Source organism: Dendronephthya gigantea, unplaced genomic scaffold, assembly GCF_004324835.1.
Source record: "Dendronephthya gigantea isolate DGI-Jeju-01 unplaced genomic scaffold, DenGig_1.0 000047F, whole genome shotgun sequence".
Classification (NCBI taxonomy): domain Eukaryota; kingdom Metazoa; phylum Cnidaria; class Anthozoa; order Malacalcyonacea; family Nephtheidae; genus Dendronephthya; species Dendronephthya gigantea.
The window spans coordinates 343,088-369,356 of NW_021163057.1; the positions used below are offsets into that span (position 1 = coordinate 343,088).

The following is a 26,269-nucleotide window of genomic DNA, read 5'->3' on the forward strand; positions in this document are numbered from 1 at the left end:
GACTTCTACTCTGTGCAAAGCTTTCTGCAGACTGGCTCCCAAAGTTGTTGACCATTGCCATTGCATTCTCGTGGCTATGAGACAACGAAATCTCGTCAGTTGTAGACCCTTGGGAACCGAGGATGATCAACGCCACGGCCTACATGCCTCTGGCTTCCATCAGTCGTTGCTCACATGTACGTTGTCTTTTTGCAAAAAGCACGCTCCTGTTGCAGTTTTGGTTTTCACAATTCATTTCACCAGTAAAATTGGGCGTATATAGATGGTAGGGCGCATGAAAACCGACCGGTGTTTGAATTACCAAAGTTTTTATGATAAAGTAGCAGATTATATTCTTTGTTCTATTTACACATCGCATTGATGGTGCTTAAAAAGAACAAATTAAGGTAGAAATTATTGACAAGACAAACTGGGGACGTTGGGGAAAATTTACCCCAGGTCCTCCTAAGTCGCAGTGGCGTGGCGTAGGTGCGTGTGATTGTCGCCGCACGTCTCCGCTGTCGCTCTCCTAAACCCGCATCAACATTTGAAAGATGAACGGAGTCTCACGTTTACTCGTTATACAGTTGATATAGCTTTGTTACAAAAGGCATGTGATGCCCCCCAGACAGAGTCTAGTTGTGCTAGGAAATCTTTACGTAAAAGTAGAATTTGATTATGAACATTATTCTGACAGAGATTATATTTACTATATTATATTTATAGAAACCGTTCGATGTTTTTTACGCCTCTGCTTTCACCGTCATTGGAATACCACGATTTGGCTGGTATGGCGTTGTCCTTGGCACCATGGTGATGCAGTCTAGTAATGTGAAGAAGAGTGGAAAGTGAAATAAAGCGAGGAAAGGACTCTGTTGCGAGTATGTTGGCTTAAGAAGTAAATTATACTATACATAAATTGAACTAGTTCAGGTCTCCGATCATGTTTTTATAGTAAGTCTCCTTTCACAACGATTAAACTTACCTATTATTGGACAAACGCTAACGCACAGAGTACATCCAGTACAATCAGATGTAATGTGAGGTAGATGAGTCAGAGGATCAAACGTGATGGCCTGGTAGCCAGAATCATTGCACGTCATGAAACATTTCCCGCAATTGATACACATTTCTTCATCAATCATTGCAACTGCTTGTTGTTTGTTATCCAATTCACCATAACTGCCAATGTTATTCAAAGCGCGACCTATCATATCCTATAATAGACACATAAATAGTAGTACATGATAACATCCCATTAAAGAAAAGTTACCAAAGCAATGGATATAAACACTTCTTGAAATAATCGAATAGAAATATTAACTTACCCTGACTGTGGGCGTGGGTTTAATAGCCTGCACAGGCGGGCGTACTTTCTCAGGTAAGTGTTCAGTTGCGAGTAAGTCAGTCTCTGCTTTGTATTTGCTAATTATTTCTTCTCGCTTACTAAGGTATGGACCGAAACTTGGCAAACCCTGTGAACGGATACGTGTATATCAAATGAAGGTTCGGCTACTGTAACTTCAGTCATTTCAGTCTAGAAGTGTTTTTGTGATACAGCCAAAACTGAAAGGACCATGTCAAGAAAATACAGAGGGAAGGAGGAAACTGAGCTGATTGAAACCTGGTAATTTCTTAAATCTTACCTTTCCCACCAGATCGTTGATTTTAGGAACGGCTTTTCCTTTTTGGTGTCTTTCAGTAGGAGCGCTTTGTCCGTTCCAACCGTCAAATTCTTTACAAGATTCCATGTACAACAGACATTTTAGGCCTGAGATGTAATCGCTAACAAGAGTGAAATCCTGATTTTGTACAGCACTGCACACCTTATGAAATAGGAATGAAAGTTATCAAAATTACACCGTTGCAGTCCGCGCAACCCAATTTCGAATTGTAGGGAAAAAATCACATGTGTTGGTTGTCACCTCAGCTAGCCTGCTCGTAGACTGAATTTGGGCGGGGGGGGGCTAGGAGGGGGTTAGGGCTAGGGTTTGACCCTAATCTAAACCTGGAATCAACAACAGCGAGCTAACCTGTACAACAGAAGCACCGGCATGTATGAACTGTAATGCAGCATCAGCACTGTCAATACCACCAGTTGCCAAGATCGGAAACCCTGGAAGGGCGCGAGCAATTGCCGACACGGCTCGCAAAGCAATCGGGCGTATGGCGTTGCCTGACACGCCTCCGTACGTGGTCTTCTTCTCTTTTCCTATACCTGGCCATGGTGCTCCTTTACCATCGAGACCCATTAAACCTGATACTGTGTTTGTGGCCGTTACTCCATCAGCACCCCCTAAATACGTGTAGGAAACTTGGTGGGGGGTGTACTTTATTTCTAGCTGAGATCAGAGCTGACTTACGAATTAGAATTGCAGCTCGACCTGCCCAAGTGGATTGCAAATAATATATAGCTACGGTTTCGACAATGCGTATAACTAACTGACTCTATATCTGTAACTGAAACTATATGTGTATTATTATTCTATACTCAGTACATTCATGCGTGGTTCTGTATCAGCCTCAATATTGACCGAACTCTATCTAATCGAATATCTCTCTTCATCTGAATGACTATCCCCAGGTAGCCGATTGTATTTGTTGCACGCTCTTTCTGCATGGCTTCATCTGTATCCAACCTTATCTGCCCTCCTTCCCACCTTTCTAACAATATAATTAACTACAAGACAAGCTTACTATTAAGTGTACAAATTAACGGTACTATTAAGTGTACAATTAATATAATTGAATACCTTGCTTAGCAGCGAGTGCAATATCAACAATATCTGTGACATTGGGTGTCATTTTCGCAAAAAATGGAATCTTCACAGCTTCTCTAACCCAACGCGATATGTTCCGAACCATTTCGGGATCCTACATGCAGTAATAAGTTTTCAAAATTGAATCCATACACAGTAAAAATATATACAGATCCTGAACAAGCTTATTTCAGCGCATAGCGTACACGATCCCCTGGACGTGACAAGCTTCAGTAATGTCTTTCTAGTAGGTAGATAAAGAGTAAAAACTGTTCTGCGCTCAAAGCATACCTGTCCACAAGCAAGACCCATGCCCTTTTCACCCATACCATGAGGACATGAAAGGTTCAACTCCAGCGCATCTGAACCCGCAGCCTAAAATAGAAATGTATAGTAGTAATTAGTTCACTCTAATCGAAAAATTAACAACTGTGCCCAGTTCATAGAGAGTAAAGACCACATAGAAGCAACTGCGTAACTAGGTTGGTTTCTATTTGTGCAACAATGTCTTCTAAATCTTAATGTGATGATTCATTTTTTATTAACCATGGTAGACTGAATTCTTCACAAATTATGCTTCATGGTATTACTTAAATTGAGCAGCTCTTCATGTCATGAATGAATCACTAACTAAAGCTATTGCCAGTGCCCAATCTTTGTCAACAAACAAAGTTCCTCTGCCTAAGAAGTACCTCTGCCATTCTAGCCAGTTCCACCCAGTCTTCTTTTGAATAACCACACATTATACTGGCGATAAGGATCTAAAAATAACACATTCTTTATAGCGACAATTTTGTGTGAGCGTGATACTTAGCGTAAACAATTCTATCATCCACTGGTTGGGTGACTATATTTATATAGGCACTGATTCCATGCAATTGTTAAAACTGATAATCAATAATAAAATGTTATAGGTGAAAAATTGTATGTTTATCAACGAAGTGCTCTGCATAACGTGTCATAACCTACAAAAGGTTTGGTCTATATCAAATGAATAACTCACCTTGTCGGGAAAATCGTTTTTCAATTCTGTGATAGATTTACACCAGTACTCAGAAGTTTTCTCGCTAATCAATTCAATGTTGAGGAAGGATCCTTGTCCAGGACCAAACATGTGCCCAGATGTCGTTCCTCGTACAATCCTTGGTGAAACATTCACTATACTATCCTGAAAGGCAACAGCATTACACCTTGAATACTTTTATAATCAAAGTAGTAACAATTCAATGAACAGTTTAATGAACTGACAGACCAACACCTACCTTATCCAGTACGAAAGTTTTAGACACGGTAAACCCCCAACCGGCTTCATAGCCTCGTCTCATCATGGCGGATGACGTAGTGGGTGGGGCACTAGCGAGGCCGAAGGGATTGTCAAATTTTAGGCCGCATATTTCTACGCTGATATCCACTAAGTCAACGGGGGTGAAAAAGTTTGGAAGAATTGGCGATTGTGGAACTGTTTCACCATGAAGTGACTGCAATGAGAAATTAGAAATGAGAGTTTGAAGTAGCTATCAAGATATTTTTATCTACATAACGTATAGCCGTATACTGTCGGGGTTTGCGATAGCCCTTGATTGAAACCCCAGAAGTCCTGATGCACCGAATTATGCGACTTAGGCCCCGCTATCAAAGTAATATCCAGCTACACCAGCCTATTTCAGATACACCAGCCTCTCGATGCTTTGTTTGCATGTTCACGAACCTGAATATATTTGTGCATGCTCCAAGCTGCAGTCTTGCCATCGTTTACAGATTCAACTGTTGTGTTAGCAACACCTGCTATATCCCCTCCACAAAACACGTCAGCTTCACTTGATCCCATAGTTTCGTCGTTCACCTCAGGTAACCCCCATGAATTAAACTTGAGTGGTTTCATTGCGTCAACAACTACCAAAAGATTAAACAAAACGTTAACTTACAGTCCCAAGGGAAGATAGGAGAACATTTCAGGTGCCAAATCAGGGGCCTTCTGTCCTTGTCGTAAACATGGGTCATGACAGGAGTTCTTTAAAGCATGCTGTTTATTGATACACATACTAACTGATCAGAAATACTGTACAAGCAAATTATGATCACCTTCGTTTGCAGATAGCGTTGATCCAAATGCCGAAATGATGTAGTTAGCCTTTATTTTCAATGTCTGTTCCTTGTCCTCGATCCACGTTCCATCATCTTGCTACACAGAATAAACAAACATTCGAAAAAGTCTTTTATGATGAATTTTACCATTTGTATTTCCTTTCACAGTTTGTTCAAACCCACATACCTGCTCTGTATGACAAAACTCCATGGCACAAATTCGACCTTCTTTGAGATGAACCTAGGCGACACAATACCAGACTTAAAACTTTAACACACGTTCCTGCCAGAAATCAAATGGGACAGTTCGGCTAGCGAACACATGAGATGCCAGTGATCACATGAACCTGCCAGCAACCACTAGGTCCTGCAGGCAATTACACGATGCTGTACAATTACCAATCTGCCCATCTACACTATGATTGAGTGTATCTGTCTTCTCGTCTGCCACTAGCTCTGTTCATGGTTCTTTTAAAGTTCGAAAAGTCTTGTGGTAACCATAATATGTCATAAACTTGCATGTACCCTGCCACTACATTGTAGTTACCTTAAGTGGTGATTTAAATGGCAGAAACTCGCATTTCTCCTCTCTTGCAACTTCCATCTGGAAATATGTTTTAGAAACTAATTGTTATCGCTTTAATTGAATAAATAACCATACCACAGGATAGTGTTAGATTTAGTACTCACCTCCTCGGGAACCGCTCGAATATTGGTAAATCCTTTACGGAAGACCACAAATACTCGTCTAGCACCACATCTCAACGCAGAGGTACAGCAATCAAATGCAGTGTCGCCGGCACCCAGTACAATAACATTTCCTGATAACTGTGGCAACTTTGACTTACAACCACACATGCCTTGAGTAAGAACAAATAAGCACAGCTGTACAATGAACTATACTCTGGGAGAGGAGAGGGGGAGAGCTGGGTAGATTTTTATGCTATTGCGGACCTAGTTACTAAAATCTTTTCTTGGATGTTAAAATTCCAAGGCAAGTCATTTGCACCCAACCTATATATGATTTTGATTTTTTTTTCACGCGAGTTTTGAAGACGCTGTAATTCCGAAAGAATCACGAGACAGATTTTTATATAGGCATAATAAACATAGTATATAGGCATACATAATTGGCCAAAGTGATAAGTGCATACATAATAGATTATGTGTGAGAATAGATTAGGTTGGCGTATAAAAATCTAACCTGCTTTGCTGGCTTTTGAAACCACGGGCAAGAAATCTTTCGATGTATAAAACCCGTGTTCTATTTCCAGGTCCTTAAATATGGGTATTTTCTTCGGCTGAGGCAGACCTAAGTAAATTGTTAAAAAGAATATATGAACAAGGATAAAAATAATTCATTTCCGATTCAATAATTTTTGACCTAATTTCTCGGAAGCAAATCATGAACAGGATAAATAAAATCAGTTACAATTGAAATGAAATAACATCCCTAGGAAATCGTCAGACACATTAGCCATTGAGAACATTATTAATCAGGCATTGAGAACATTATTCATCATTTGAGGTATGTTGTAGTAAGAAGTTAAAAAATGGGGTGCACATGCAGCAAGACGAGGGAAAGTATTACTAAAGAAACAATATCATCAATGAAATCGTTTATGACAATCACTGATGATGATCACTTTGCAATCTTCCAATATATATCTATGAATTAATTGAAGTTATATGATGTCTAAAGTGAATTATTCTCAAACTATCACAAACCTTCTCACTTACCTATCCCAACAAAGATTGCTTTATTTCCGTTGCTCCTTAGTGATGCGATGCTCATTCCATTTGTCCCAAGACCTTTTCCAGATTCAATCTAAATGCATATCCAAAAGACAATAAGTTATGCATGCAGTTAATTAAGGCATCTGGCACGTAACAACTATTATACACAGAATAAATCGCACCTTTACACCCAAATCTTTCACCAATTCAATTTCGAATGAAACAGCATCGTAAGGTAATCTGAACTGTGGGATCTCTGAGGAACTAGAATAGTAGTAGATTTTATTGGACACCTAGATACGAGATGTCGAATGTTTAACTCATGATCGATTAAATGGACTTTATTTACAGCAAATCTGTTTCGTATTGCAAGAAGAATTTCAAGAATTGGTTGTGATTACTGAATATATGACATTATGGAAATCCTTTGCCCTTCGACGGTCCGGAATTGAAAATATCCAGGATAGTTCCTGGGACGGATAGGGTGGATAGGGTGGTCGTATCTTCCAGTGATGCGAGATCTACTGCCATACGTGATACTAAACATTATCCTGGCAGTATTTCTCATAATCTTTAACAGGATTTTGTATTTTATATGCCATTTTCTTAAGAAATCTTTATTTATTCAACATTCGTAATATTAAGTTTTTTGTCATAGCTATGGACTATTCAAGGCAAAAGTGAATGTATAAATTTTAAATACCTGAGGCCACCGAGATAGTCCTCTTTTTCATATATAGTCAAATCACTGTAGCCTAGTCTTGCTAAAAACGTTGCACAACTCAGTGATGCAGGACCACAACCAATCAGCGCGATCTACATCATAACAAAATACTACAGTAAGTTCAACCACGGAAAAGATGACGAATGCATCTTTCACGAGAATACATCAGTCTAAAAATTGATGTTCTATGAAAGAGAAGTAATTTGCTTTGTTGTTTTGAAATTGTCCTGTCACTATCCTCCAGTGGTGCACTTATCTTTTTTTGGAATTAAGCACGTTTCCTACTTGATGATTCGATAAGTTTACCATGTTTATCATTTAACACAAACCTTTGACTTATAACTATCTGGCAAATCTTCGAGTTTTGGTAAACTAGGATCACGAATCTGCTGCATGCGCATCTTTTTGAATACCTGAATGAAGAGAATCCATCAGTGATCTTGAATGGTGGTAAATGGAACAGTTGGTCTATAAACATGCCTGGTTAGGACATTACTGTGTGATTAAGAAAACGTCCTATTCTATTATTCCAGGACATTTTCCAAAGGATCAAATTACCTCAGTTGTGAACTGTTGAAGGCCTCCGATATTGATGGGTCCTTCTTCACTTGCATATAAATTACAACCACCAACACAAAGATCGCTTGTTGGACACACCATACCACAAGTCAAGCCGAGCGGATTATCGCTGAATATTGTTTTCGCAGCGCCGTAGAAATTCTGAATGAATATTAAATCAATAGTTCAAAACGTGTCCTTTTCGTATTTAGAGGTCTTTCAGTGATGCGTGCAATTAATATATGCATTCGAGAAACATCACCTTATTTGCGATGCTTGTGATGAACGATTTGATATCGAGTTGTGTAGGACAGCTTTTCTGGCAGGGAGCATCTGCACATTTCAAGCATCTGCGATGGAATATGTGGAATATGAGTATGGGTATCATGCAGGCATGGATAATTCTTTTTAAACATACCAAATATTAGTCATGCACATACAGTGCAATCATATATTTAAATTTGTCATTTCTTCTTAACGTTATTATATGCACATTAAATCGCAGAGGTGAGAGGTGTGCGTAACTACCTTAGTCCCCCATTTTGATACACCGGTAAATATTCGAAAATCAGTAGTATGGAAATTGTATACATTATCCACGGACCACGATTATTGATCTCTATCCATCTGAGACCATTCCTTTTTCAGAAACCATTTCCACACAATTTCCATACTACGGGCATTGCATGTGGTATTACTCGTACAAAGAAAATGTTACAGTAATAAACCTTGCTGCCTCGCGCAAAGCTCCTCTTTCACTCAAAGTCGTGTGTTTAACATCATCGAAGTTCTTGTTAAGATCACCACAACTCTAAAGGGGACACAAAGGTAATGATCAGTGGCGTAGCCAGCATGATAAGTGAGGTGGACATATTCATATATTCATGTTTTGCATTATTCATTTCTTTTCAAATTGACTGTTTTAACGGTCTGTGAACATGAATATGTGAATATGTCCACCATGTAATTAATACGAGGCAATCATGACTCACTGCGTAATGCCTTTTTCCACATTAACTGTATCGTAGTGAAATGTAGACTATTGCTTTGTTTAATTGTCGTTATTTCTAACGGAGTACACAGGGAGCAAAAAAAATTAAGCCCATTTTCTACTTCACCATCTCTTGGCGCGTGTGTTGCTACATCAGTAAAATGTCATGCAGGAGCCGGTTGTACAAAGGCTGGATCCACCGGATAGCGGATTTTTCAAGAAGTGCTTGAAAAGTAATAAAATTGTAGATATTGACCGAACAATGAATAAAGAGAATTAAGCATTACTTCAGGAATGGAAAGGTTCAATTCAAACTGTACCAAAACACGAGCGATTGAAAAACCCACTATTCGACAAAATAATCGTCGGTCCAGTTCCATGTAGTAACGTTCATATATACGTAAAGCAAATCTCACCGAACACGATTTATCCTTATTTCTCTTCCAGTGTTTCTTTCCTCTCTTTGTCACTGCTGAAGGTACTGTTGAGGCATGGGGCTGAATTTTAGGATTCAGAGATAGAAGATTCTAAAAAAATTTAATACGTGTATGTTACATATAACATAGGAAAAAAGGGTTTGTTTACAAGGATCCCGATATAACTTGATCCTGCATTGCCTAGTCATCCCGAGAATCAGTAGCATTGTGCTCGTTTCGTTTTATAAAGACTTATAACGCCGCACTACCAAGTGCCGAATAACCTTAATTGACGACAAAGCGGAGCACTCGTGATTTCTCTCACTGTACAAACGGTCTAGGAAAAATAGTACTAGCACTTGGATGAAACCTGTAACGTCTTCTGAGACTGCATGGATGAAACAGCTCAATGTCAATGTTGCAAGGCTTTAATTTTTCGGATTATTCCGGATTTGAGGAACAGTAAGAACAGTTGTTCAAAACTGTTCTGTATGGCCTCCCTAATTTCAAATTCAAAGCACATACGTAATATTGTAACATTTTGCACTAAGTCGGTGAGTCACATCAGTATGCATGACGCAACCCAACGGGTCCAGAGTGGCTTGCGGCCGGCAGGTCGTAACAAGAATAAAAATTAAGTAGGCTTTTTATAGTATGAAAATACCGGCTTCTCAATTTGCTATAAGTATCTAAATCTTTGTCTATTATAATACGATTCCACTGCCATCATAGTTGTGTTTTTGATACCTTGGCTTTGGCAAATTGTTGTCTAAATATTAAAATATAGGTCAGATATATTATCTTGTTTTGGCGACCGTTCTGTCAATAGATATACTCATATAGTGATTAAACTTAGTAAAGCTATTGGAGTAATTACGTATTTCATATTTTGTTATGTCTTGTTTCAAAGTCATTCGCCGGTTTTAACAATTGCGTAACAAGCCATATTATCACCACGAACAATGGCCATGCCTGATGCATGCAGATTGCAGACATGCAGGGTAACCCTTTCGGCTCGTCATATTCAAAGGGAAGTGTTGTACTTTTAGATCATATATCATGGTAGCAATTAACAAATGAACAATAATTTCTTGACTCTTCGGACTGATTATATTTGTAATGCTATACACTTTTAATTCCGTTCGGTATTCGGCTACAGAATGAACACAAATGTGCAATCGATGACGGATGACGGTCTGGGTATAGTCACGAAACTTATTTAGCTACCCCTTACTCGCTTAGTTTTTATCAAATAAAGTAATTTAGAGCTACATTTTTCATTTTCAGTACTGTCTCCACAACTTTATATGTGCCTCAGTTTGCAGTCTGTTTATATTCTTACTACATAGGTTACACTTGACTGTATGCCGTGTTGCCGCCAATCTCTTGTCTCTTGGCATCAAATTAGGAGTACTTTACCTCTATATCTGCAACATGCTTTGACAATGCCATTTTTTACGATATTCCCGAATATGAATTAATGTGAAATGGAATTCAAACCCTGCCACGTACGATGGATAATCCGAGCTTTGTTGCAATAGTGATTTCGTCGCTCGTGTTGTATTGAATTGCAAATATCGTTCTTCCTGATGAATTAAACATTAACTTTGTAGTTAGCTAGCAATTCTAATTGGTCCATCCAAACTGCGGGGAGTCGGGGCTCTTTTCCGCTTCAACCGTAAAGTGCTGTCTGTTTAAAAGATCAGATCAGAGATTTAGGGAGATTGAAGGCGAATTTTCAGATTGAACGATAATTTTCGAAAGCCTGGCTTGCGAGATTGAATTTTCAATTGATTTCCTTTTTTAATTGTCATCGCTTTTAGTTTAAGTGCATTTAATTAAGTGCATGTATCTGCTTTTTGATCGCATGTTAAAAAAATTGCACCTATAGTATAAACCGCTCTAACATTCGTGTTCAACAGTGTAAGTGAATACAGAGAAACTTTACGTTAAAGTGTACGATTAGGCATATAATTTGAGTTATAATTCTGATAGGTGTACGATTAGGCATATAATTTGAGTTACGATTCTTGTTGAGCTTAAAAAGCACCGTCCGGCAGATGGCGAGCACTGTAAAACCCAAGCTAGGACAAATACATTGGTGTCAAAACTGGTGATTTTATAGGCTGAGCAAAATAAGGAAGGCCCATAGCCAATCTTTGTACATTAGCTTAGGTTAGCTTATCTTTATCACTTTAGCTAATAAAACCAAGTATCATTGCTTGCAGGTTCTGCAGCTTTTTGTCTGTGGATAGAAACATCTTTCAAATCCTTTTAGTTGGTGAATTACTTTATATATAGCTGTCCAGCCAAAATACGTATAACGCCATAGACCAGTATCAAGAGCATGTATTTTGTTCTTTCATCGTCTTCGAAATGCCCTTGAAATACGCCAGGCGTTTGGCTCCTCGTATCTTCAGAAAAACACATTAAAACAAATCAGTATTAACTCACAGAGTTCGTGCCGGCCACTGGTGCCGGCTGTTTAACTAAAAGAGTATATAGGTACGAGTATTACTTTGAGTGCAATCTGGAAAACCATGCATGCATGCACGAGTTTAGACGTCTTGTAAACTCACGAAAGCATGTTTTTCTACGACAACCATTTGACAAGAAATTTAAGATATTCAGGAATTTAAGGACTCAAAATATTCAGGGATTTAAGGACCCCCAAAAATGAAAATTTCAGGTAGTACATTGAATATTTGAGGACTCATGTATACGAATAGCATGAACTGCCATGCAGACACTAACGCAAATATTGACTTAAAAAGCTTGTTTGCTTGGGAAGAGTTTGTTTGCTAGGACAAGGAAAACAATTTAATCCAGTACACAATGCAATCAAGTAAAACACTTTATGCAACTATGTGACATGGAGGTATCGTACATATATATACGATTATCATTAAAGGTAAAACGTTTGTTTGCATGCAAAGATAAAGAAAACCACTTTATGCAACTATCTCGTCCGTACACCAGTCTTAAGCCAGTTTTCCATTTTACTTTTGTTTCAGAGCTCTCAACTGCAACAATCAATCTGGAACAATTTGCTCAAATGCAAAGGAATGAAGTCGCTTCGCGCGAAAAATATCGCTGGAACAAAATCGAGAGAAACAATGATCCATTCAATGTAATCCTATATGTAAACAACCCTTATCAGAGATTAACATACCTGTTGTAGAGTGGTTCCAGGCGTTCCTGCCTCTTTCGTTTACTCAGTTTCGTTGGATCTCCTACCTTGAAAAATGATGGCGCAAACTCAACAAGCCATTTCGGATCTATTGCAGTACATTCTCTCATGTACTCTTTAGTAGTTAATACTAGTTCATGATAGATAACCCAGTCAGGCTGGCGGTTGAACAGCGCACTCGAAGGATGAATGTATACAACTTGATTATCCACTAATGTCCTGTAACCCTCCTGTGGGTCCTTTCGAGCCGCATTTCGGAAGAAACCGCTGCATATTGCTTTCTGAACGCGGTTGACGTTCTTTCCACACGACACGATATCCAGCTTGTGCCTGCGAAATGAACCGTGGTTAGTTAATATGCATGTTTGACACACAATAACCTTCCTGTCCGATTTAGTTAAGAATAAAACTGTAGATATCTCGAGTTGAAACCAACCTTAAAACTGCGCTCAGCTAATCATACAGAACCAGTGAACTCTATACTTAGACTGATGCGATCAACTGAGGGTTATTTGGCCGCCATCTTCGAAGTCGATTTGAAGCCGGATTGAGGACCAGTGAGTGTATGCTAGTCTTTCCTACTACTTTGAAGACAAAATAATGCAAATACACTTGCACTGTCCTTCAGTTTGGCTTCAAATTGGCTTTATGATGGCGCTCGAGTTGTCGTTCCTGTTCACTGTCATTTCAGAGTTCACAGAGCAGAACTGACTAAAATATCCAACCTGTCCATGATGCCAAGCATCTGTTTTCGAATATCTTGAGCTCTTCTCAGAGATCTCGCCTGTATGAAGTTTTCGAAACACCACGGGTTCGAAAATTTGTTATTCTTCCAAGAATTATACACAGCCAGCAACGTGATGTGATCCCCTTCACCTTGATGGAACTTCGCCTTTTTCTGGTCTGCAAGAGCTTGTTTCTCCTGGAGGAGATAAAGAAAATTATATACTTCTCACCATTTCAACTCAACAATACAGTTGCCATCATGTGCGGCCAAATATTGATCTCAGTCCTAGCAAATACTATACTTTTGCTTCAAGTTCCCCTACCCACATTCCTTTGAACCAGAACGGCATGAATTAACGCATGCACAAAAAGGGTTGTTGATTAGAAAGAGTGGCAATTTAACGCATGGAATAACGCTAATCGGTAACTGGAAACATTTGAGTACAGAATAGGTCAATGTTACTCTGACAATCAATATCGTGATTGGTTAGTTTATTGTATTTGATTGGCTCATGTTCTCTCAAAGATAGTTATGTTAGTAGTGGAAGTCAAGTTTGAACCTCGTTAATTGCAGAAAACAAGCCCATCCAAGACTTTGACGTTTAGTATCACATGCAAACGGACAATTTTATGGACAGTTACCTTGGGACGGTAAAAGACGTTCTGAACGGACAACATGGAAACAATTGTGAGAATTTCATCGCTGCAGCCCAGATGGACAGACTGTATCAACATTTTTGATAAGGGTGGCTCAAGAGGGAACTCAGCCATCCTTCGACCAAGTCTTGTCAAGAGACCTTCATCATCTAGCGAACCAAGCGAGTGCAACTGCTCCATTGCTGTGATCATCGTCTACGTAGAAAACATGCATGTGAGATAACAATAACCTCGGGTGTTGTAGCACTAGCGAGTGCACACTCTGCTGCCCAATATTTGTAATTCCGAAGTTGCAGTAGAGACTGCTGATATCATCAGGACGAGTTGCAGTAGAGACTGCTGATATTATCAAGTCGGTGTTTTAGGGATTTGAACTCAATAAATTAAAAAAAGAAAATTAGTTACCTCCATTGGAGGAGGATCCATGAAATCAAATGCCAGTAAATCGTTAATTCCCATGGCTTTCAATGACAAGATTGTGCTAGTCAGGTTTGTACGCTGAATCTCTGGTACAGCAGTTTGTAGCATTTCATCACGATATGCTCGCTCTGTGTACAGTCTAAACGAAAATAGCGAACGTCAAGAATAGGTCAGCGCCTTACGTCCCTTTGCACATGCGCTGAACACATCAACAACAACGGAACATTATGACGAATCTCTGGTGTTTATCTATTGTTTAACATGAGGAGAACGTGGCGTGGCCTGAAATAAATGACTTTGCACATGCCCAGTAATTTGTGCCCAAAATCACAATACAGGCTCAAAGATATATTCAAGTAATAACTTCGAGGTTGCACTTGCTAAATAGTCAATGAACACTGTAAGGTCAATATTGTACCTGTAGCATTTCCCCGGCCCTGTTCGACCTGCTCGCCCCGATCGCTGTTTAGCCTGGGCCTAAAAATTGGAAAATAACAGTGAAACACACTGCAAGGACCGTTATTACTGTACTTTAGTACTCCAAGTCCGGCTAAACCTTGTGTCGCATCACTTACGATCATCTTATTTATGCAATATATGTACAGTACAAAGGTGGAAGTGAATTCTGCTGAATGCTGACGAATTTGGCCTCGGGACGCCTTGATGTAACGATTACACTATGAGTGGGTTAATAACTTCAGTTGTAGGAAAACAATAGTGCAGCCACTTTAGTCGGAAGCTAGTAATGTTGTCCGACATTGTGGGTCGGTCTAGTCAATTTTTGTTCTAGCCAATAAATATGCAGAGATGCCTTCACGTGATATCGACCGTTACAAATCGCGCATTATTACCTGTGAAATTGGAGTAACTACCAAGGCATCCATACCACTCTTGGAGTTATACACTTTCTGTTTAACGAAGCCAGGGTCAACAACGTAATAGATGCCGTCGATCGTCAAAGATGTTTCAGCGATATTTGTCGCGATGACAACCTGAAATATGACAAACATCAACTTCGCAATGCCGTAAAATTAAAAACGCTGCTACACAACTGAGGGTTTTGTAGGTTTTTATAACTATACTACAGTACTGTATAATTTCAAAATGTATAACATAGTTTTTTATTAAAAATGAAATCATAGAAATTGCAAATTCAAGTCAGGAACGGTTGTCTCCAGTTTGAAAATTTGTATGGCTGCCACCTGATATTAAGACCATGCATTAACCCGGCTCCGAATTAAATATATCCTTTGCACCACTAACCTTTCTACTTCCGGGTGGTGCGGGCTCAAAAATTCTAGTCTGCATCTCACTTGGCAATGCGCTGTACACAGGTAAGATAATGAGCTCAGGTACTTCCGGACCAAGAGATTTCATACGTTCATAAAGGATCTCACACGATGTGTCAATCTCCTCCTGACCTGTTACATTAACGGGTTATTAAGTTAATTTCAACAGTCACATAAATGCTGGCAAGAGGAAAAGCTGTCCAGAATGCAAGCGCGTCATAAATACTGTATTGAATTAGATATAAATATTAGACCCCTGACGTTTAAGCGTACGGAACTCGTGTTTTTCCAGTACGGTCAGAAAGTGGTATTTGGTAATAACTTTTTACCTAGTTTTAAAGATTATACCAAACGTTCAGGGAGATCACTTCATTTGGTAGAGACAGCTCGATATTAAAACAGGTTGGGATAGTTTTAAGTTCAAGGTTTCTATATTCTCAAAAGCATAAAGTAATGAACATGCAGTTTCCAATGTACTTCAGATTTTCCCTGTCATTCTAGACCTAACCCTACGAAATGAACTTGCCTGTTAAAAAGACGAGGATATCACCAGGCGGTTCCGTCAGATGGATCTGCATGACTGTGACCAAAGCTGCATCAAGATAATCAGTCTCGGCCTCTTTTGTATACAATATTTCCACGGGGAATGTACGACCGGGAATCGTGAATATTGGAGCCTCGAAGAAATACGTCGAGAACTTAACAGCATCGAGCGTTGCCGAAGTGACGATCAATTTCAGGTCGGGCCTTTTCTTCACGGCTTTTTTCATCAGACCAAACAAGACATCCGTATGAATAGTCCTTTCGTGTGCTTCATCCAACATGACCATTGAGTACTGCGTGAGGTTTGGATCGATTAAACACTCCCGCAGCAACATACCCTCCGTCATGTATTTGATCTTTGTTTCAGGACTGGTGCAATCTTCAAAACGAATGGTGTATCCAACCTCTTGACCTAAACGACAACCGAATTCTTCCGAGACTCTCTTCGCAACCGACATGGCCGCAACACGACGAGGTTGAGTGCATCCGATTTTGCCTACCGACGCCAGGCCGGCCTCGGCAACATATTGTGTTATTTGAGTAGTTTTACCACTGCCCGTTTCTCCAATAACTATGAGTAGTTGGTTATCGTGCACCGCCTAAACAAATCCCAAAGAAAGCACAGGTTTTTCAGTCGATGCTCCTGGCATGAGAGCGTGTATAGTAAAGCATGTGTGGATATCGCGGTACATTATAGAGTATTAAGAGACCCGTAAAAAGGAATACGAAAGGTGAATCAAGAAAATACATATTCAGGTTTAATAAAATTAGAAATTAATTTCTATCCACTTTTGCTTCAAAAGTATAACACGTCATTATATAGCTGGGGAACAAAACTTTGGACAACAAAGGAGTTTTAGACTCCCATTGTACATATATAAGCGTGAACATTAATCAGCCTACCAACGAGATGGAATCATGGAAGGGCTATTCAATATTCTTTCCGGCGGTGGGGAGACAGGATTTTGATCGCTAAAATTCTGCAGCTCTTATTGTTATCCCGTCTCCTGTAAATACCCGCCACTGAGTGAAGGAAAAAGCAACATTTCTTTGACAGCACGATCTTACCTTGACTAATTCATCTCTAAGTTTATATATGGGCAAACTTTGTCTCTGTTCCAAGATAGAGAGATTTGTTTTCTTGCCATACGATACTTTCTTGCCTCCAAAAGAAGCCTTACGCCATTCGGGCATGTCATCTTTCGCAGACAGTCCAATTCCCTTTGCTTCTTGCGCAAACTGTGGTCGGTCATCGTCACCTGGACAGGAAAAAGTATATTTTAAGTAAAGGGCAGTTTACAGAGAGCATTTTCTAACCTGTGGTCGAATTCAGTGCTTTTGATGAAAGAGATAAGTAGAATTTAGCATCTTACCAGAAGGCACGGGATCAACCCACAGCTTTCCAAGATCTTTCGGTACAGAATTCGCTTGCTCTTCTCTTTGAGCTTGTTTCAATTCACGTCGTTCTTTTGCAAGTGCAGTTTGAGTCATGGCTGCTCTCTGGAGAGAACCGTCGGGATTCTAACGGAAAAATAGTTATTGTACATTATCAGCGTTCCTGCAGTGAAATGTTTATTTAAACTTGGAGAATAATACAGGCTGTTTTTTAAAGATAAATTATTCTTGCTTCAACAACCACGTTGTCAGGGCGCAAAACGTATGTTGCGCCTGAGACATATGTAGAGGGGGGGGCTTCTATTTGGCGTGAAAATTTCAATTAAAAGAGACCTCGGTGAAAAATGGCAAATTATAAGTAATTATTATTTTATATTCCTTAATTCCAGTCACTGTATTGTCTTGAAATTTCTACACCAAATTACGTTCTAAATTAGCTTCATGGCGATATACAGCTGAACGTTTTGCGTATTTCTGCTCAAAGCGTGCCTCCATCTGAGTTAGCCCTCCAGTTTACTTATAGTTCATCCTAAAGCTGTTTACCTTGACTATTTTAACAGGACTCATATCAACGCTTAACTTGGTTTGTCCATTTAGGAATGGAGGTTCCTCTTCGACCAATTCAATTTCGACATCTTCATCTAAAAATATCACAACAACTCAGCATCCACATGTTTGCAAGTGGTGAGTGATGGCGAGCTGAAAGCTGCCTGCTTTCGCGCCAGCCTTCCTTTTATCGGTGTCACTGATAATTAAACTAAATTAAGTGCCCATACCCGAGTCGTCCTCTCGTTGTGGTAATACTCCAGTCTCGTCATCGAAGTCAGGGTAATCAGCCTTGTCCAAAACCCCAGCAGATATAAGCTAAATAAGGGTGAAATAGCATAAAGTAATTCTATACCTGGAACAATGGAAATATCTCCCTATCCCTGTAGAAAATCGCCCTCCCTGTTACCTACATATATCACAGGTCCGTCTCTGTTCTCGGTTATGTGAAAAAATACGCTTCTTTTGGGCACTTCCAGAAATATATTTGCAATAGAAAAGCTATGATTATATCTTCTAGTAGAAAAGCTAACCAACCTGCTTGATTTCCCATTTTTCTGGCGAGGTGACACGTTGCACTTTACGTTTTTCCCTTGCGGAATCATCGTCGTAAACAGGTACTGATGCCACTGAAGGTCTGACAATCAATAAATATTATAATATATATACACCTGATAATATGGTACCTGAATAATAGCTACTATATGTAGCAGACAGAGACTGTTTTTTTAAGAATCTCAACATGATGACATTCATGAAGGGGAATTTGTATGAAATATGCGAGTACATATTTTCCCTTAAACTTTATCCTGCATGCACTTGTACATCGTGCACTCGGTACATCACTTGACTTGATCGATGAATATAAACTACGTGTCTATGGATAATTAGAGCGACGGAGCTCTATTGTAATCTAAAGCTAGGGCAATGTTTTGCCATAGGAAGAAGCGCAAAATATCACGAAATGCTACACCACATCCCCCAATACCTGTCTGGGTTTCTCGTCATTGCGGATGAATCGCCTGGCATATTGTGCCGCATCCTCGTTGGATTCAAGTCTTCCCCTGTGCTTTGATCGACATCCTATAAAATATCAACAGTCATTATTTTTCCTTTACTATAAACCCTGAACTCATAGTTGTCATGAAGGAGGGTGTAAATCATTTTTATTATGTTACCATGAAGGAGGGTGTAAATCATTTTTATTATGTTACACCGTATATGCTGTGACCTAATAATGGAAATAATTAATATACGTATAGCTATATATACCAATACTGTCTGCCATAAATATACTTTATTGAAAGTCAATATATAAAGAAGTCGATGAGTGAATTATCATATAGAAGCTATGTACTGTAACAGAATGAGTACAACATACCTTTATACTCAGACTAATTTTGGTTCCAGTCATAGATAGAACTTTAACCTTGACTTTATTACCACGGCTTACCACATCAGCAACATTAGCCACTCTTCCTTCTCGTCGAAGCTAAAAAGATCATGCATGCCATTTGTAAAAGCGGGGATTTCATCACCATAATTGTTTTCACAATTTACAACGTTTCGAAACCAAACTTGAGTTTTACTCAATCATATATTGCTACCATTCCTAGATCATTCTTGGACTTCATCTCTCTCACCTGTATGTAGATCAATACTTAAGAATACACAATCTAAAAGGTTAATCATGTATTGTACCTCTGAGATGTGCACAAGGCCTTCATTTTTCCCGCGAAGACCCTCCAACTGAACAAAGCATCCAAACTGCATGATTCCAGTAACCCGTCCATCGTAAATCTACCAGAAATGGATACACGTTTTGGTAATTTCACGAAAATGATCGCATTTTGCGAAATTAAGTGAAAAACAGAGCTTTGTATTCTTCGTCTACATACGACTCGCTGAAAAACATGGCGAGCTATACTGTACATAGGGTCAATGTCTGACCAGCGTTCTTTGAAACTTTGGCAGGTTAGTCTAATCTTCATTAAAAAATACTGTGAGTAATATGACTCGAGGGAAATTAGTGATTCCTTAGACCATGAACGAATGAGTCTTGTCTACTGTACTTGTTTATACATAATATTCTGATTGCTAAGGAATGCTCAGTCAACTATAGAGAATTACGAGACTGATTATTTATAGTTTACTAAGTTCAGTTTGCTATTTTACCTAGCTATTTTATTGGAAAAACAATATTTTAAAGGAAAACAGTCATTTACCTGGTTAACGGTAGGTTTATCTGGTGGAGGTTTTTCAACCCGAGATGATCCTCCATGGCGTCTATCGTCGCTTCTTCTCCTGCTGTGTCGATCATCATCACGACCTTTCCTTTCATTACTTCTTGATCGTCGTCTTCTCTTGTCGCGATCTCTGTCGTGGCTTCGAGACCGAGATCTTAAAAATGACAAAAATGACCAGAACTTACCGCTGTGAGTACGCTGTATACACGTTCCACATTTGAATATCTTATGGGAGAAATGTTGGTGAAATTTCTTCGGTGAATTTTAGCTGCTAAGCACCGTCGTGCGGAAAATGGCGGCTGCGAGTGAAAATGTCTTTTCATCAATTGTTCTCATTGAATTCTATGTTGTATGTAATAATTTGCTCTTAACTAACGAATTTTTATTTTTCACTCAAAATGGAAAGCAAAGATACTGTAGCTACAAACTACAGTGTGACGTCTCTCGCAGGAGATCAATTAACGTCGACTAACATTTCAATCATATCTCGTAAAATTGAAAATATGTATTCAATTGGGTGCACTGCATAATCATACCTTCGACTCCTCCGTTCTTTACTTCTGCTGCGAGATCGCCTTCGCTGTCTACGTGGACTGCGACTGCTCTCACGTTCTGTATTTTTGCTGTAAAATAGTATAGGCATGAAGTTTGATTCAATTTCTATAAAAAAATTATCTAACTGGTGATTTCTGAGTAAAATCTCTATATAGAAGCTAAATGGACTGTAAACAGCTGATATTAGTATTCACACTAAATTTGAGTCCAGGCAAAAAAAAAAGCGAATCGAACACCATATCTGTGGAAAGAGAATCTTACGTAAAATGATTTGGTGGAAAAGGTTGTACTGTACATATTAAGCATGTGAAATAAGTTTTTGCGTAAAATTTATACAGAGTTTGTAAAATCTCTTCCGACCAAACTTTGTTTTACCTATTCTAAGATTCTCTTTCATGTCATTCTCTTTACGTACAGTACCGTAACGTCAAAAAGGACCGTAATCATTACGATTTAATTCCCATGCACGCAGTGAATAAACGGAGACAATTCAAATTTATAGACATCCAGAGATGTTGATGCACAAATCGAGGCATTAATGATTGTGGATCTAGACGCATCAGTGAAAATACAGTTTGAAGCATTTATAACCTTTTTACTTTGCTCTCATCTTCTTTTGCTTTAGCCATTAGTGCTTCCAGCTGAAACGAAAGATAACCATATACATGTAGTTTTGCGACAAGTTACAACTGTCGTTCGATTTAGCTATATTGTGGGGAGATAAGGTGTGTAAACTCGTAATCCCCGGGGGTATGAGAAAGGTTTCTTCCTCCAATGGTTATTGTGACTTGTCAGTCAGTTCCATTGTCAGACCCAAATTTCCAAAAGTACAGTACAGTATCTGCCTACCTTCTGAAGATATAAAATAACAAGGAGGGCTAAATGTGGCCAGTCAATGGGTGCTACAAATCTATCTTGTCATAAATATTTGGCCTGGAACTTTCAGAAACACGAAATACCCAGCAATAAAACGATCCTAAGTACACGATGCAAACCTCTCCCATTGCTTGAGAAACAACTGCTTCATCTTTATCAACTGATTTCTCTACTTCCTCCTTTGATTAATAAATAAAAGAACAAGATATTTTCATTGGAGAACTTTTAACACATTGAAAATCCGAAGTTCAGATGACAACTTACCGATTTTGGTTCTTCGTCTGGCAAACAGAGGCCATGGAATTTCTGTCTTTTTTTCGATAACTCTTCGTTGTCTCCGGCAAAATCATCGTTTACTATGGCACACAATAAATGTATATAAAGAAATGGAATCAAATTTACTGCACTGGTCTGGATGATTACGATCCAATCAAAGTGTGACCCAGTCTAAATCAAACTTGTCATATCTGAGGAAATACACTGTATTACTGTACCACCATTCTTGGCTGAAGAAACATCTTGAATAATGTCAAAACCTATACTGGTATTGAACAATCTCAAGAAGTTTACTGTTTTTGGATTTCCTTTTCTACTAATATACATACTGTACTACATTAATTAACTTATACTGTACTGGTACATTGTATGTCACTAAATTCGATTGCAGTCAAATCGCAGAGATAAAGAGTTGGGAATTTTAATTGATTAAAATGCATTACAGTTCATGATTAGTGAATTTAAATATGGAATATGTCAATGAGTTTAGTCCACACTGCTAATAGATATAAGTACTGCAAATGTGCCAACTGAAGATTAATTTAAAGTCCATGCATTGTTTATTTTTTCATTAATTTGACTACATCAACAAAAAGTCTTACTTTTGCTGTCAGTTTGTGCTCCAGATGTTGGTTTCATTTGTTGGATAAGACGCAGCAGATTGGAAGAAAATGAATCCTAGAGGATGAAATAAATTAAGAGTTATGGTCAAATAGCAGGCTGTGACCTGACTCCCTCCTGGTGAACAGGTTTTCACAGTCTACTGCTGGAGGAAGGGCATGAACATTGTGTAGAGTTTTCAGTACACATGTAAGCTCAGATTATTCATGAAGAGTAACATGAAAAGTATGTTCATAGACCATATAGTATTCTGTTTCACTTACAGGAAATTCTGCTCCATTTTGTTTCAGTGCAGCTTTAAACTTCCCCAGTGTCTCATTGGTTTCTCCAAGCATAATAATAAACTCGGCTAAACAATACAATGAAATTTAAAAAGAAACAGAAATAATATTAATGTTCACCGCATATTGAATTCCTGTTTTGATTGATTAGCTACCTGCAAACAAATTCTGGTATTTGTAATTATTATTTCTTTTTATATAATACGCAGTGTTTTATTGGCAAATCCGCCATTTTGAAAAGCGATAATAATGCATGTGCGATATATTATATTCATGATAATAACACAAAGGGGGATAACAACACTCAAAATAATCATATTTCCGCACATCTATGTATTATTCTCTATATATTTACCAATAATTCTTGGTTGTAATTTTAATGTCATAACTAATAGCATAACATAATAGCATCTGGAATTTTTTACTTGAGCAAAAGCAAATGAATTATAACTTTTGAAAATGTATAATTATTTTCCTTTTAGTTTTTCTTACATTTTGTGATCAAGCTCTGCCCTATCAATCTCGTCATAGATCTCATAGAGATCTCAAGCTGACAATAAACAATTAGTAGATAAAGGCTAGTGCATAATATCATAGACAATCCAGAAGACAAGTGTCTTCTGGATTGTCTATGATAATATCAAGAAACATTCATATGTACCAGGTACCAAGGTCAATGTTATCTGCCAAAGCAAAGCTAAGAATTTTTTAATATTAATTGTTTTACTATATGTACATCAGAAACATGCATATAAAATGATTAAACAAAGTTTATTAATGCTCAAAGTATATCAGTACAAAAATACTGTTTTTTACATTACAATAAATTTTCACACAACTAATTTCAAGTAGTTTCTGCTGTTTGTTTATTTCATTTTTACACTATTTTGGATTTGAGTTGCTCGAATGCAAGTTTGACCGAAATGAATAATTATTGAACGCTGGGCACAATACAGAATATTGAGAATTGTAACTGGTGCTTCAAACCAATCAGAAATTATGATACAAACAATGTATATGTAATAATCTATATAATAATCTAACTTTGCTCCTCATGAATATAGCAGGGAATTTGAGAAAAATAGATGATATGAAAAATTCCAAAGAATGTGATACTTAACATGAAAGAAAGGCTGGATAAACAGTAAGAGACAGTCTGACGTGACTTTGATATAATTATTGGCTTCATTTCAAAGAAATTGTCAGAATTCAGACCAATGAAGTGACATAATTTCAAGCAAGTGGCTATTATTGGTTTGATTATTAATTTCAATTTCATCCGTCTGATATTGTCTTGAAATAAAAATATAAGATGTCTAATTTAAGTAATTTTGTATTTACTATTTCCTTGGAACTTGGAATATGGCAGTAAATTCAAATAGAACACAATTAGAATTCAAGGATCAAATAAAAGCAAAGAATTGATGCAAGCAACTCTCTTTTATTATTTCATTACTTACCAAGGTCCTTGTCATTAATACCCAAATGATTCTCCAACTCTGTGCAAATCTTCGAGACAAGCGAGAGTCTTTCTAACTGTTCCAACTCCTCCATTGCTTTTGTGTTTACGTCGAAGTATAAATATTTGCTTTTTATTTATGGCATTATAAACCTTAACTTATTTTCCTTTCGAAAGAAGCAGTCGCATGTAATTGCCACGAATAGTCGAATAATCAAATAAAATCTTATGAACTAACGAGCATGCAATGCCGCCATCTTGAAATTTCCACTTCGTTCCAGTGAGCTCTATATATAAATATATAATATGGAGTACGAACTTAGAGTAGTATGGACGAGTTAAATATCACTCATTGACGTGAACACATGACGTGAACACTGAACAACCATCCCAGGGTCTTCTGTGTTCATGGCAAGCGATGTTCGGGCGTGAAAATGCCCCCCCCCACCAGACTAGAAATATGTGTAGGCCTGGTGTAGGTGACAATTAATTTGCACCAATTCCGGACCGTATATTTTTAATTTTTAATATAAATATCAATTAACCAGTTCATTATATTGAGTAAATCAGAATGAGATTTATTAACAGTACAATTTATCAATTTCCAGGTTGCTATAGGATCTTTTTTCACAATTGTTAATTTTTTGTTAAAGATATTTTGATTTACTTCTTTTACGCATTACAATGTTAATTTTGTTTCTGGCAGCTTGATAGAGTTTCCAGTGATATTGTGACCTATGCCAAGCATGCTTGAAAAATCGTTTTTATGATAGTCCCGAGTGTAGGTAAGCCATGGAAGTGTCGACCATGCGAAAATATCACGAATGTCGTTCTTGCGCGTGCACAATCGAGCGGCAAATAGGAAAGGATGGCATGACTTTATTGGGGTCTCGAGATTCTCTGGGATAAGTTAGGACAGTTCGACAAACCTACAGGCCAAAATTTGAGAGATGTTTGGCTGAGATGAAAGGATGATCCGGACCAAAAAAGGCAGGAGTAAGCCCACCAACCGGTCCTAACGAGGTTACTGTTTTAGTTACTGTGCGTGGGTTAAGCTAGTCGGGCGGAGTGTTCTCATCAACGAGACCAACGCTCGATTTTGTGTCGCCTACACTGATCCAACAATCCCAAGAAAAAAGGAGCAGTCAGCGTAATGCCGGATGCACTTACCAATGCCTTAAATGCCTGAAACTCTTCGGTATGTCGCCCAGTTGTTCCAACGAGGTGACGTCAGACTCCTTCGCCATTGCACCCGCGACCAGCGCCAAGCACCAAACGCCGACGAGTTAAACGGGGCGGCCCAATTTACTGATGAGGACGACTCCACGGTTACTCGAGTAAACTATCTCTTTCCGACACCCTTACGTTCTCATCCCTCTCTATATCGGAAGCTTTCAGGACTCATAGGCCTTGTCCCTGGCCCCATAGATACCACGTGCCCATCCCGCGTGCAGTTCCTGTGATATTTACCTTGGCTACTGCGTAACCTCATTTATTGGCCATTGAAATTCATTTGCAACGCAAATGCATTCCAGTAGCGAAAATCCAATTTGTCGTGTAAAAACTGGCATGTTTATTGAAAAACAATACAGGCAAAATCAGCAACCTGAGGTCCAGTTTAATAAGTAATTCAATCCTAAGTAACTCTTCCAAACAGTCCTTACGTCACCACGTTAATATTCAACAGCCCATCTACTATATACTCGTCTGTAAGTGGTGGGAATGCCATCATTCTTTACGACAAATCTGTGGTGAAGTTTGGGAATTGTTCTAACTGATAATTGCGAATAATCAAAACTTCTTTCCATCTCTTCCTTGAAGTTTTCTACATCACGTTTAATCTTAGATAACAAATGTTCAGATGGGATGCACATTCGAACGAACACCATATTTCCATCTCTTTTAGGAAAAGTTACCATATTTTCTCTTGGAGAAACTTT

General features: G+C 38.5%; 2 protein-coding genes across 2 annotated transcripts; both read right to left on the reverse strand.

Moving 5' to 3' along the window:
• Window positions 1–427: 427 nt before the first annotated feature.
• On the reverse strand, window positions 428–10,829 carry LOC114527864 (dihydropyrimidine dehydrogenase [NADP(+)]-like). The gene is made up of 25 exons (XM_028549571.1): window positions 10,669–10,829; window positions 9,250–9,360; window positions 8,571–8,653; window positions 8,105–8,192; window positions 7,843–8,004; window positions 7,614–7,697; window positions 7,264–7,376; window positions 6,743–6,824; window positions 6,564–6,651; window positions 6,028–6,135; window positions 5,514–5,683; window positions 5,371–5,427; window positions 5,011–5,064; window positions 4,821–4,920; window positions 4,447–4,631; window positions 4,001–4,216; window positions 3,742–3,906; window positions 3,431–3,499; window positions 3,030–3,113; window positions 2,733–2,853; window positions 2,013–2,275; window positions 1,626–1,805; window positions 1,308–1,454; window positions 965–1,196; window positions 428–802 (listed from the first exon to the last, which is right to left on the reverse strand). The coding sequence occupies exons 1-25, from the start codon at window positions 10,699–10,701 to the stop codon at window positions 723–725; spliced, it is 3,075 nt and encodes a 1,024-aa protein (XP_028405372.1). The 5' UTR covers window positions 10,702–10,829; the 3' UTR covers window positions 428–722.
• A 223-nt stretch (window positions 10,830–11,052) lies between these two features.
• Window positions 11,053–24,612, reverse strand: LOC114527838 (ATP-dependent RNA helicase DHX8-like). The gene is made up of 25 exons (XM_028549542.1): window positions 24,331–24,612; window positions 22,853–22,938; window positions 22,571–22,646; window positions 21,957–22,048; window positions 21,812–21,871; window positions 21,408–21,457; window positions 20,798–20,884; window positions 20,241–20,415; window positions 19,717–19,815; window positions 19,397–19,507; window positions 19,004–19,098; window positions 18,553–18,652; window positions 18,246–18,333; window positions 18,013–18,110; window positions 17,448–17,595; window positions 17,143–17,333; window positions 16,058–16,673; window positions 15,506–15,663; window positions 15,094–15,234; window positions 14,661–14,719; window positions 14,228–14,381; window positions 13,808–14,017; window positions 13,165–13,361; window positions 12,422–12,769; window positions 11,053–11,663 (listed from the first exon to the last, which is right to left on the reverse strand). Exons 1-25 carry the CDS (start codon window positions 24,422–24,424, stop codon window positions 11,612–11,614), a joined length of 3,585 nt encoding a protein of 1,194 aa, XP_028405343.1. The 5' UTR covers window positions 24,425–24,612; the 3' UTR covers window positions 11,053–11,611.
• Window positions 24,613–26,269: the final 1,657 nt, after the last annotated feature.